Source organism: Vitis vinifera, chromosome 13, assembly GCF_030704535.1.
Source record: "Vitis vinifera cultivar Pinot Noir 40024 chromosome 13, ASM3070453v1".
Classification (NCBI taxonomy): domain Eukaryota; kingdom Viridiplantae; phylum Streptophyta; class Magnoliopsida; order Vitales; family Vitaceae; genus Vitis; species Vitis vinifera.
The window spans coordinates 15,001-28,688 of record NC_081817.1 but is presented as its reverse complement, the minus strand read 5'-3'; the positions used below and the strand labels follow the sequence as shown (position 1 = coordinate 28,688).

General features: G+C 40.2%; 1 protein-coding gene across 8 annotated transcripts in view; it reads right to left on the bottom strand.

The window, feature by feature from the left end:
- Positions 1-36: 36 nt before the first annotated feature.
- LOC100241559 (N-acylphosphatidylethanolamine synthase) overlaps positions 37-13,688 on the bottom strand; it is a 14,723-nt gene continuing 1,071 nt past the window's right edge. For 2 of the 8 annotated variants that reach the window (XM_059741883.1, XM_059741882.1), the window contains exons 3-6: positions 13,337-13,464; positions 5,338-5,423; positions 2,262-2,399; positions 37-797 (exon numbers count right to left, since the gene is read on the bottom strand). In XM_059741883.1, coding sequence (XP_059597866.1) covers positions 519-797; positions 2,262-2,399; positions 5,338-5,423; positions 13,337-13,464 — 631 coding nt within the window. In that variant the 3' untranslated portion in view covers positions 37-518. Of the gene's footprint in view, positions 798-2,261; positions 2,400-4,986; positions 5,181-5,337; positions 5,436-13,336; positions 13,465-13,688 lie in introns of those variants that run through there. The other 6 variants (XM_059741880.1, XM_059741881.1, XM_059741886.1 and 3 more) reach the window with 5 other exon arrangements.

Sequence of the window (13,688 nt, the reverse complement as noted above, 5' to 3'; positions counted from 1 at the left end):
TTAATAAAATTTTAAACCAATCAAACTAGATATATATTTAGCTTAATAAAACTAACCCTTTAATCTGATTGATGGGGATGGCGTTTTATTGCAATTGACCAATAAAAGAAGATATACTAGTTTGCTGTTTACAGCTTGAAAGTTTCTATCGTACTTTTGGGAGTGGGACTTATCCTCACGTTTATTTGCACCTTTGAAGCTAAAATCATGCTGCTTGGTTTTCGCGTTTCCCCATCTCACCCTCCGCCATAGAAATGATGCACATGTTCTTCATTTCTTTTTATCAGCCCAAGAACTTATACCTAGGAGTCTCAAAATATTTAAGACTAAAAATTTAAAATGGGATGAGAGTGCATGCTCCCTGCTGCCAGCGATGGAGCCAGTGGTTATCTGTCTCTTCCTCTAAGCCTCAAAAGGCAACCCCAACAGAAAACTACGGTTTTTAAGACAGTCAAAAGTGCATTTTCCCTGCGCGCTAACAGGCTTCAAAGAAGATGAGCAACAATTTGAACCTGACTTTAGGAGTGTTTCAATGAATCTCTTAACCTCTCCATAACTGCCCAAATTTGCTCTGAAACGGCAGTGAAGAGACATCTCTGTGCGGCTTCATCTAATCCACAAGGTGAAGTACTAGGCCACCCTACTCGAGGAAATGATAAATTCCTGGATGTGGAGACTGCCTCCTGCCTCAATTTGGGAAGGTCAAATTCTATGGGTTCACCAACAACTATCTTTATCTTCTTATTCCATAAAGGAAAAGGAGGCCTTCTGCCAACAAAAAAATTCTCTGGCATCACCTGGTAATTAGGCAAAGAGTAAAAGACACAAATGAACATAAACAGGTCATAAAGAATAAATCACATTATGTTCACATAACTTAGAACAACATATTCACAGCTGAAGCAGAATTGGCTTTTGAAAAAAGGAACATCCCAAATTCAACAGTGCTTATTTCCAGGATGCAGTGATTTAAACGATAACTGAAAATACGTCAATGATACAACTAGGAACACTCCTTTATGATATGCAACTGCAAGTACCCTAAGGTCATGATTAGCCTAAGCAAAAGTGTCATCAAGTAGCAGACAGCTGAAAACTAATCCAAGAAAATAAAATTATATATACAAATATACATCTTCTTCTTATAGATTATAAATTTAGACAATTATTACATACTATAGGGAAAGAAAAAAATACAGTAGAGAAAATAAAAAGAACTATTTAAATTTTGAAGGTTGCAGATGATTATAACCTAGGATAGCTAATGGTTGGTGATATGCTTACAGACTAACTATGCAGTGTACTGGGAATTTTTTGTCAAGCCTGATAGGCAAGCTCAGATATTTTAGGAGACCTTTCAGGTTCTTTTGGAAGGTTTAAGCCTTGCCAATCTCCTAGTGGAAGGTGAAACAACTCCTATCATCTCTTAAGTGTCCAAGAGAAAGTGAGGTCCTTGGAAGCATGACATGTGATGTGATTATGTGAGATCATTGATATTTGGTATAGAGATGCCCCTTCACTTGGATCCATTGTGCAGCTAATCATTTGGCAGATCATCTTAGAGCTTCATAGTCACATAGTTATCTAGAGGAATTTTCATGGGCAACTTTGACAAACTGGGAAAGCAGTCTTTGTTTTCCTCTATTCTTGTGTCCATTGCTTATTGTCTTTGCTTCAGGTCTCTCTTTTATTCTTCTCAGATTGTAGTGTTTTGATCTCATTCTCTTTCTACATCCTTTCACATTTTATTAAATGAATTATTTCTTCTGGAAAAAAGAGGTATGGACATTAAGACACTGTTCATTTAGGCCAAAGATTCAATGTTGGCATGGAGCTTCTCTTTTTTAGAATTCATTATGGATGGCCTTCTTACTTCCTGGTATCAGGGTTCTAACTCTTTTCCAGTTTGTTTTGACATATTTTCTATTGCATATAAGAATAAATTAAAATTAAAATTAAAATTAAAATTAAAATAAAATATTTAAAAAGGATGCACTAAAAGAAGCATGCTATGTTATGAGACAATGCTTAGCGTGTAAGGTAGTTAACAGGAAAATGATGGCTCAAGTATCACTTTCTCCTTAAGAGTGGTGCTTTGAAAATTTTGTAATATGCATCAATAACCTGCCCACCCATCCAGAAAGAACAGTTTGGGCAGAATCCATTTGAATTAAAAGGATTTGAGAGTGTGTATGTAGAATTTTTCAATTAAAATCTTAAAGAAAAGGTAAAACTAAAAGAAATAATGTTGGGAAGATTACCTCTTCAAGACCATGATGGACAATTGGCAAAACTATTGGGGTTACAGGGGCACGAACAATGAGACTGGCTGTGCCCCATTTTAATCGTCTAATAGGTGAATCTTCCTGGGACACTTTTCCCTCTGGAAATGTATGCAGCTGCTCATTTGAGAGAAGAAAGGACTTCAAAAAGACTATGACTAAGGTTCTTGCATGAATAACCAGAAAATGGAAACCATTTATGACACAAATCAAGAACAATGGCATGCATACATCTATGACAAATACAGACTAAATGGTTTAACCATTCAAACCATCACCATTGAGGTATGTTGAGTGAACAAGGGCACAGCACAACATACAGAGTTAATATGAATAGACAAGCCAAGGGAAAATTTTGAAAATATGGACATGGAAAAAAGCTACAGCAATGAAGACACAAAAACACACACCAACAGTGATAAATATATGTATACATAAATCCATTATATACCTGCATGCACATATACATACAAATCTCGTATCTATCAAAAAAAATATATACATACAAATCTCTTATTTCAGTTTTGCTTATACGCATCTTTTATTTCAGTTTTTCTTAATGGATAAAATTAAAATTTAAAATTACACATCTTTTATTTCAGGTTTTCCGTGGTTGATTTATGATTCTCCAAGTGTGATCATGAAACCTTTGCAGAAGCAGAAAGTTCACATAACTTTGAAGGAACCAGCCAACAACCATTCACCCTAAAGAAAACATGGCAGGATGGTCAAACCTTCCAGAGGTATATGGTTCACACCAGTTTGAACTAACAAGTAGACCCCAAATATCCGTGTCTCCCCCTCTCCCCCCCAACACACAAACAAAACAAAGAGAGAGAGAGAGAGAGAGAGAGAGAGAGGGAGGGAGAGGAACCAGCCCACATACATACAAACAGACAGCAAGGGAGAGAGTCCAAGTAACTGGAACTAGCTTCCCTGAAGCAGCCATTGTCAGGAACCATCCGACAATCATTCACACAAAAGAAAATGGAGCAGGATGGCCAAACCTTATATATATATGTATGTATGTATCTCTATATGTATATGCACATATTTGATGGGCAAATGTGCATGGCTTAATTTGTATTCTATTTGTGACAACACAAGTGGTTAGCAAATATTCTTACAAAACAAGTGTTTCACTCTCTAGTAAGCAAGTTGGGTATTATGGACATCTTTGAACCTACTTGAGTGAGAGTATGGGAAATCAACCTCCAAATTTTATTTTCTTACCGGATTTACATCCTTGATTCTAGGTTGATTGATTGACTATATTTAGATAGGTTCCTAGTTTACCTTTTTTTTGTTATTCTTTTGTACAAATTTTCTGCTTGATTTCTGATTGTAACTTAGTAATGTCATATCTGTAAATCTTCCTTCTGTAGGTGGTTCTCATTGTATATAAGTGACCTATTATATAATTTTGAAAAGATATAAAATTATTTTGAGAATTTGCGCACACACACACAATATGTACAAAAGACGGCTAATCTAAGCGGCAGGAGGACAAACAAAAAATGCACCCTCTCCTTTCATGGAGCTCAACCAATATAAAAGATCATAAACATTGCTTGGTCCTCTACGTAGATCCTTACCCAATTCATGAAAGCATTTATAAAATTAGCTTTGATTGCTTGATCTGAATGCTTGATAACATTAAATGGCCTCTTGTTCCTTTCCCTCCAAAACAAGAACAATGGAGCAGCCCTCAATGTTTTTTTTTTTTTTTTTTTTTTTCTGGTTCTTTCCCACGAAAGAACCATGCACCCCAAAAGATTCCCTCTCATAGAAGAGTGCATCACTCAAGCCACATAAAAGAGAGAGCATCAATTGCCATGACATTCTAGCTTTGGAACAGTGAAGAAGCAGGTGGTCTAATATTTTTTCCTTAGCTTGGCACAAAAAAATCTATTCATCAAAGTCCATCTCCTTTTGAGCTGATTGAGTGTTAGAATTCTGCCCTAAGTCGTTTCCTAGGCAAAGAAGCCTAACTTCGCAAGTGCCCATGAACTCCACACTACGCTTGTCAGGAATGAATCTCTAACTCCACTAGTTAAAGAAGCATAGAGAGATCTAATTGAGAAACTGGTGCAGTGGAAGGGTTTGTTTCAAACCGAAACAGAAAAACACTCGAGAACCAACACAAAGGTCAAAATAGGATCTGAAAATTAGAGAATAATTCTGAAAAAATATATTGAACTCCTCTCTAACAATTACAATGAGCCTTTAAATAATGTTTGCAATGCAAAAATAAAGGAAATAAGTGAAATATGAAACTAGAAATAGGAAACCAAGGGAATTGGAAACTAGGAAAACTAGGAAAGAAATAGGAAACTAATGATGAACCTATAATAGAAACTAATAACGTAGAAAATAGAAACTAACCTAAAATAGAAACCACTGATGTAGGAAATAGAAACTAATTTAAAATATAAACTAATGATGTAGGAAGCTAAAAATAAAAACTAATGATGATTGTGTGCTGCATCAGAAACTGTGAGAGTCATAATAAATGGATTCTTAAAAATAGCTAGAGTCAAGAAATCAAAACTAGAGAAATAGTGAAGAAATGAAACCAAATTTTCTGAGGGAAAAATCCATGAAGAAGAAAGTCAAGAAAAAAAATGAAACAAGTAGTAACAATCATATACCCAAATAACCACGACCACCCAATGATTTAATGAGGCTAAGCCACCCAACTCACCAGGTTGATCTATGGTTTTGAAGTATTAGGCTCCAAGTGAAAAAAGAAATGTCATAATTGATTGGCATCACTAACATAGAATCCTTTTGATGATAAGAAATGGGGAATAGCCCATGGAAATCCAAGCATGTACCAATTACAGGTTCAGAACAATTTTTACAACAAAGATGTCCAGATCTAGAAGCATGACATACCTGCACATACCATAATTCATTATTGAACCCTAGTACGCAACCGAAACTTTCCAAAACTTAGACCTCATAAAAAAGGAGTTACTCAAATGTATTGGAGTAATGAATGTAGGATAATGAGGAAATACTAAAATGCAAATGTAGGATAATAAGGAAATACCCACGCTCCATCACTTAAGCGCTCAAGAGCTTCGTTCATGTGTTCTTGATAAATTCCAGCACCCCTTGTGATTGGTATGCATTTCCCTGTGTAATTTACTATTTCAGAAACAAAGGCTAATTAATTTTTTTATTTTTTTTTTATAAGTAAGCACAAAATTCAATAAAAAGAGGCAAAATAGCCACAAAGTATATAGAGGGTATACAAGGCTACTAAGGCCTCACAAGCAAAAAACCAAAAAAACCCACCACCCCTTTATTTGGAGGAGAACCACTCCAGAAAGCCTATGAGGGAAGGCGGCTCCTTTCCAATATACAATTTAGCCCAACCCCATATATTACGAACAAAAGAATATTTAAGTCTCTGAATTGCTAACACCCCCCCCCCTAAAAGCTAGTCTATTCCTCTCCTTCCAAACCGTCCAAAAAATAAACAACGGAATGAAATTCCAAAGTTTTTTCCTTTTTTTCCCCACAAAGGATCCCCTCCAACTAAATAAAACCTCATTTACAGTTTCTGGAAACACCCACTGAACCCCAAACAATCCCAAAACTAAATCCCACAGCACTCTGGCCACTGTATAATGTATGAGAATATGATTTACATTTTCCTCTTCACAACCACACAAAAAACAACGATTGGGAAGCTGTCACCTTCTCTTCTAGAGTCTATCAAGAGTCATAATCTTCCTCCAAGCAGCTTCCCACGCGAAGAACACAATTTTAGTTGGAACTCTCTCCACTCATATGTTATTTTTTGGAAAAACGGCTGTCAAAGGGCTTTCCAATAGGCTGTATGCTTTCTTTACTCTAAACTGCCCGTTTCTTCCTTCCTTCCAAAAAACCGAATCTTCCTCCAAAGTTATCTTGTGACCCCTCAAAACATGAAGCAAGTTGTCTACCATATCCAATTCCCAATCATTAAAATCCCTAATAAACCTCAAATTCCATCCTCTTTCGCCAAAATTCTGGTCCCACATTTCTTCTATTGTCGCATTCCTATGAGCGGCCAAAGTGAAGAGATGCGAGAATCTTTAGGACAACACTGTACCCCCACACCAAAGATCAGTCCAAAACCTGATTTTAGTGCCTTTTCCCACTTTAAACGCCATTTTTTCCCAACACCATCCAACTTCCTTCAAAATCTCCTTCCAAACCCCCACTCCAAAAGCACCAAAAGCCTTTTTTGTCCTCCAACCAAAATCCTCTTGTCCATACTTCGCCATGAGCACTTGCTTCCAAAGATCCTCCTTAGCACAAGCAAATCTCCAAATCCATTTGCCAAGCAAGGTTTTGTTCAAGAGAGTGAGCTTCCTTATGCCAAACCCCCCTTTCTCCTTATCCACACAAACTGCCTCCCAATTGACAAGGTGAGCTTTCCATACCAGATTTCCTCCTCCCCACAAAAAATCTCTTTGCAGTTTTTCTAACCTCCTTGACACAGACTTGGGCATGCGGAAAAAGGACATTTGATATACTGGCATGCTAGCCATCGTGCTCTTAATAAGAGTGATTCTCCCACCTTTTGAAATATATTGGCGTTTCCAAAGGGCAAGTCTCCTCCTCACTCTCTCTTCCACCCCATTCCACAAGGAAGCGGCCTTATTTGGCGCCCCCAGTGGCAACCCCAAGTAGACTGCAGGCAGCTGCCCCACCCTAGCTCCACTGCCATTTCGTCCACCTCTTCCACCTCTCCAATCGAGATGATTTTACTTTTAGCCAAATTAATTCTTAACCCTGAAGCAGCTTCAAACCAAAAAAGAATCCAACTCAAATGCGTTAAATGCTCCTTCTTTGCATCACAAAAAACGATTGTGTCATCAGGAAAGAGCAACTGTGAAATGTGGACAGCCCACCCTCTACCACGCCGAATGTTACACCCTGAAATAAAACCCCCTTCCATAGCCCTTCTGATTAAAACGTTCAACACTTCCATTCCCATGACACAAAGATAGGGGGAAAGAGGGTCCCCTTGGTGCAGCCCCTTCGAAATTGAGAAGAAACCAATTGGAACTCTGTTCACCAGGACTGAGAACTTGGCTGTGGAAATGCAACACCACATCCAACTCAACCACTTTGAACCAAACTCCAATTTTTTGCATAGCCTTCTCAATATCCAACTTGCAGATTAGACCTTTCTCACCCCTTTTTTTCCATGCATCAATCACCTCATTTGCAATTAGAGAGGCATCTAAGATCTATCTTCCCATGACAAACGCATTCTGATCGGGGGAAACCACTTTTCCTATCACTTTTTTTAGTCTATTGGCCAGCACCTTAGCCAACAGCTTATACAGCCCCCCTAAAAGGCTAATGGGTCTAAAGTCCCCTAGGTCCTCGACCCCTCCTCTCTTAGGTAACAACACCAAAAAAGTATTGTTGAGGCTTTTAAGGAAAGCATTCTGCTAATAGAACTCCTAAAACATATCCAATATCTCCTCCTTCACAAAGTCCCAGCGACTTTGCCAGAAAGCCAAGGTGAAACCATCTAGTCTGAGGGCTTTATCCCCGTTCATATCCATCAAAGCAGCCTGGACCTCAGCCTCAGAGAAAGGGAGCTCCAGTAGACCCGCTTCTTGAAGGCCGATTTGGTTTAACTGCAACCTTCCAATGTCCGCCTTCCAATCCGAGCTTTCTGAGAACAACTGCTAATAAGCATTCGCTACCCCTTCCCTCACTTCTTGATCCCCTGACAGCCTCACCCCATTTATCTTGATTCTGTCCATGTAGTTGGCTCTTCTATGGGCGGATGCCATACGGTGGAAATAGCCCGTGTTTCTATCCCCTTCCTTTAACCATAACTCCCTTGAAGCCTGTCTCTAATGGGTTTCTTCTAGGTCCACCCACTTAGCATACCCCTCATTGACTTCCTTTTTATAAGCTAATTCCTCCTCTGTCAAACTTCTCTCACATTCCATCCGATCCCAATACTCCACTTGTTGGAGAGCTGCAACCTTATTGCACTCTAGACTCCCGAACACCTCTCTATTCCAGATTTTTAAGTTTTGTTTCAGCTCCTTCAGTTTTGCAGTCAATCTAAAGTTGGCACTGCCTCTAACCACCATCCCCTACCACCAACTACGAATTAGATCTTTAAACCCATCCACTTTGAGCCACATATTTTCGAATCTGAAATGGGTGGGCCCTCTCCTTAAGCCACCCCCCTCAAGTAAGACTGGAAAATGATCCGAGGTAGGCCAAGGTAACCTTCTCTGGACTACCCTACTGAACTGGTCAAGCCAACAGGGAGTCACCAGAAATCTATCTAGCCTGGCCCTTGATTGGTTATTAAGGCCCTCACTCCAGGTGAAAGATCCTCCTTGCAACTGTAAATCCACGAGTCTTAGCTCATCTACAACCTAAGCAAACCTCCTCATAGCTGAGGTTATTCTCCCTTGTCTACTTCTTTCGCTTTGAGAGAGGATGATATTAAAATCAACCCCTAAACACAAGGTTCTTTCCAAATTCCTCTAATCGCCCCGATTTCTTCCCACAAACACTCCCTTTCTTCTCTAGTGAACGGATCATAAACACCCGTGAACACCCAGACAACCCCATTTTCCACATTCCTGAATCTTCAGGATATAGAAAACTGGCCCTCCTCCCATTCCAGAATTTCTAGAGATCTTTTGTCCCAACAAATCAAAATGCCTCCTGCCGATCCAATAGCATCCAAGGCCTTCCAGTCTAAGAATCTTCCTGACCCTAAACTTTTCACCACCCTATCAGACAAAACTTGAATTTTTGTCTCCTGAATGCAAAGCAGATCCACCTTCTGCTTCCTTACGACAAACTTGATTACTTTCCTTTTAGAGTTGTCGTTCGCTCCCCTCACATTCCAACTCAACAGTTTGAGGTTTATTGGACAACCATTGGCTGACCCCCTCTGCCCTAAAGAGGGCATTTCTTCTTACCTTCCCCCTCGTAGTTAATTGAGCACTCCAACCTCTTTAGCTCCCTTTCAAATTTTGATTTTTCCAAGAGACCTTTACTGTGAATCCTTTCCCGCCTTTTTCTAATTTTGACTAGGAAACTCAGGATTTCCTTTTCCAAACCTTCAGTCGAGAACCCCAAAAAGTGGCTGAACTTCGCTAGGCTACTTTCTTCCCAATTAAGTTCCCTTTCCCCCTTTCCTTCTTGGGACTCAGACTGAGCTGAACCCCCCTCCGTAAACCATGCCACTGAAATAGGACCGTTAAACTCAACCAATTCCCAGCAACCATTGTCATTCACAATGGGCCCAGCTGCATCTTAGAAACTTAGCAAATTTCCATTCTGGCAAACCTCCTTTATCGCCCCAGAATGGTCGTAAAACTCCCTCTCCATAGTCTGACCAAAAGAAAAAGAGATAGAAGGAGAAGTAGACCACGAATCCCTTAAGCCCCCCGAATTTGATAAGGACCCATACCTCGAATCTTCTTCCACTAACACGCGGTCTGTCAATGAGTAGTGGGAGTCCACCTGCTGCTTTCTCCCGACTTCCTTCTCTCGCAGGCTAATAAACTCAAGCTCAAAATTGCTTTCCTTGCAGAATTCAGGTTGAGCAGAGGAGCAAACCTTCACAGAAAGTCCTTTATCAGTAGGCTGAATCTTGGACGGGCCATGGCTGTCCCTTAACAGAACAGAAGGCCCAATAGGTTGCACCCCAAAAGCCTTAAGTTGGGTTAGAGACGGGCCAAGTCTGTTCCTTAAAGGAACAGAAGGCCCAAAGGGCGGCCCGTTCTCCACAACTGCAACCTTCTCCTTACTCTTAGAGCCCATCGGCCCAACCACAGGCCCAACCCCTCCATCCCCAGCCCCTTTTAAAATTTCACCCTCTGAAGGGTCTTGCAAAAGAGGCCCCCCAGCCCTTTTCAAGCCCGAAAGATCCTCGGCAAGGCTAGTCGAAGACGGCCCAGCTACCGAACGATCCACAGGAAATCGGGTCGCTGACCCGAATTGAATCCAACCCTCAGTCAAGTCACTGCCCGCCCCGTCCACCTGCCCTTCAGTCCCATTTGTTGTCCGTGACTGCGCCTTGGGCCTTGTGTTTACCCGCTCTTCCACTTGCAGGCCAGTGCGTGCACCACCGTCACCCCTAACCTCTCCACTGGAACGACCAGTTCAACCACGATAGCCCCTCGGGTTCTATCTCAACGACGGCAAAACCTCCCACCAAAGGGGAAGGTGATAGGTTGTCTCCTCGACCCCGATCTCCAACGAGCTTGGCAGATCTTCTTCGTTTGATTTAACTAGGATCCTAGCCCACTGGAGTTCCTCCATTCTTTCCGTCTGTGGATCAATAGCTAAAAAACTGCTGCACTCTTCCCCCACTCTTCTCAAAATGGACGGGACCCAAAGCGAGATTGGCAGACCCAAGATCCTCACCCATGCTTCATTTCTTATTTCCCCTTTTTCCAAGCACCCGTACCTTGGATTCCAGAACTCCAAACCTACCTGAATACCTCCCATCGACCTTTTCCCGGAGGTGAGGACTCGTCTAGCTTCTTCCACAAGTTCGAATTCCAAAAGGACCTGTCCCTTTTCCAGCCTTGCCAAACCAAGCTTTCTTTTCAACCCCCAAGAACTCGCCATTAACCACCCCAACCTCTCCAGATTCTCTCCTCCTGCTACCCTAGGGTTCCAGCTTCTGACTAAGCAATGTTCCAATCTACTCAAATTTCTACTAATTTCCTCCCCTTCTACCTCCACTCAGACCAAATTCCTATCCCTGCTCTCCAGCCTCTTCCCCATTTCTACTTGCAACCTTCCGGAGGTCTTCTCTTCCTTTTTGTTCTCCTTCTTATAGAAACTAGCGATCAATTTTCGTAAGACCTCCGCCATAGCTAACCATCACCCCCTTTCCCCTCTGCCTTTCGGGATACAAATACTATATCTCTTCTCCTTTGAGTCGACAACCCCTAATCGGAGAAAACAACCCGCTCTGTTGGCTTCATGCACCATAGAGTAACTTCTCCCCTTTTCCTTCCAACTCTTCTTCTATTTATCTTTTTTCCCATTCTTTACGCACTGATCCAGACCCTCCAGAAAGAGCCTAACACTTGCCGGCCCCAGTCGAACCCATGACAAAACCCCTCTCTTGCTTTCCACAATGAAAACCAGGGTTTTGCCTCTTTTCTCCTCCACTTCGACTTCAAAAACCTTCAACTCCACCCTAAAGCTACTCCCCTGCCGTTTTCTCCGCCTCCCCGATTGACTTTCTTCCTCATCGCCATCGCCCTCGCTCACTCTCTCGCTCCTTCATACTTTGTTTGTTCATAGCTTGACTTTTATAAAGGCTAGTTAAAATTATTGATATATGGAATCAACATAAACGTTGAAAAAAGTTAAACAAGAACATCTTTCTTATACTGCAATGCTCTAGCCTGTAGTGGGAAATTATAGCTTAGCAGTACAATCAGCATCTTTTGGAGGTTACCATGCTCGTTTGGATAGGTAGGAAGGTAAATTAATTAATATTTTATTTAAGTAATGCAAAAGAAAGGCAATGTAAATGAAGAATCAGTTTGGGGTTACACATTTTCCTCTCATTGAGATGAAGATGGCTAATATGGGCTCGCAACTGTCTCAATTGCATGTTATTTGATTAATGCATAAGTAAGTTAAATTCATAATACAAATAATATAGTTAAGAGCTATCTAGACCAATTGGGATAGAGATGGCTACAAAACTGAAATCCTGGCATTAGTTGAAGGCCCTAATGACGCATTATCTGCTAGGGTTTGGAATTGGAAGGTGGAAAAGGATTTGACAGTGGGAATTTCATAGGCTAACAAGAGTAGAGGTACCTAGTGATATGGTTGGACAAGTAGCGTCTTTCATATATCTATAGAGGAAAGTTTTTTGTTTGTCACTTTTTAAGTCAACAAAAACGAAGCTAGATACATTGGAAATATGACCAGTTAGAACCCTTGTCACTTTTTTAAGGGACTCTATCACTAACGAACCTTGGGTAGCCTAGGTTTTTTAGTTTTTTCCTTTGTGAAGGATCTCACATCCTTCTTGTAGAAAAATCAAAGAGAACCTATGCAATAATCCTTAAATATCAAAATAGAAACTCCCAAAATTCCATTAATAAAAACTCTAATTTGCTTTGCTCCTTTTGGTACAATGAACCTTATACCCCATAGGACTCATTTGCAAAATAGAAGGTTCTATAAACACTTAATTGCTTGCTTTGAACTTTCATTGTTTGGGGTATTTGGTGATTCTCCTTTCTTCAGTTAAAGACACGTTAAATGGTTGGCATGGAAGACTTGTGGGTGATGGGTCCAAAGAAGGTGTCTAGGATTGCACTTTTTTTGTTTGTTTTGATGCATTTTAAAGAGTAGAACCAGGGGACTTTTGAAGACTTGGAGCTACCTGAATTGGCTTCTAAAAACGTTCTCCTCAATTATATGTTCAAACTGGACCTGGAGACCTTTTGGTTGATGGTAACACTTTAATTGGAGATTGTTTGATATTCCATTAGGGGTTAGGCAATTTTGGTACCTTTCTTACCGCCTTTGCATTTTTGGGTTTTGACATGTCTAGCATGATTCCAGTGAAATCTTTTATAGATTTTTGTAGAACATGAAATTGAACCTAGACCTACGTGACAAAGTTCAAATGAAATAGACATGCTTTTAAAACAGAGGACCCTTTCTTTGAAATTAAAAAAACGCACATGGAATCACAATAATTCCAATCCATTGAAAAATCCCAAATAAACCTACACATTCCCTTTCTGGTAAATATGACAGCTGCTCCAAAACTAGCCTCAAACAAGATGTACTTCCATGTGAACCAAAACCCCTTTTACATGTCATAGTCTCCACTATCAACTGAACTTGGAAAATTTTCAGGATTGTTTCAAAATGTAACAAAGTGATATTGACACTAATTTGGAGAAAAATTTGAGGTCAGACCATACTTCCACCAACAGCTTGATAATTCCAACAATAACACCATGAGAATATAAAGACTAAAAGTATCCCCTAATCAGCATCAGATTCCATACCGAGCCGGAAAAAATATGACAGCAATGCATTTTTAAAGCATATATCTTCAGCTGCTAGTACCCACCGTGCCAACTTTGCATCCATTGAGGGAAAACCCTTGAATCCCCACATGACTGGGTCGTCCAACCTGTTATAACAGAAATTATATGTGAGGACCTAGTAAAGAATTATCCAAACCATTGAATGAGAAGCAGTTATTGGTATCTTCTTTAGTACTAGAAATTAACATGAGATGAAATGTGTCCATTGTTTTAAAATATAAAAATGTAATAAACTAACCCAATTTCCAGAAAATTTTCCAATCTTACTTGCAGGCCTGGGCACACCCTATTACTCTATCTTCCAAGGGAG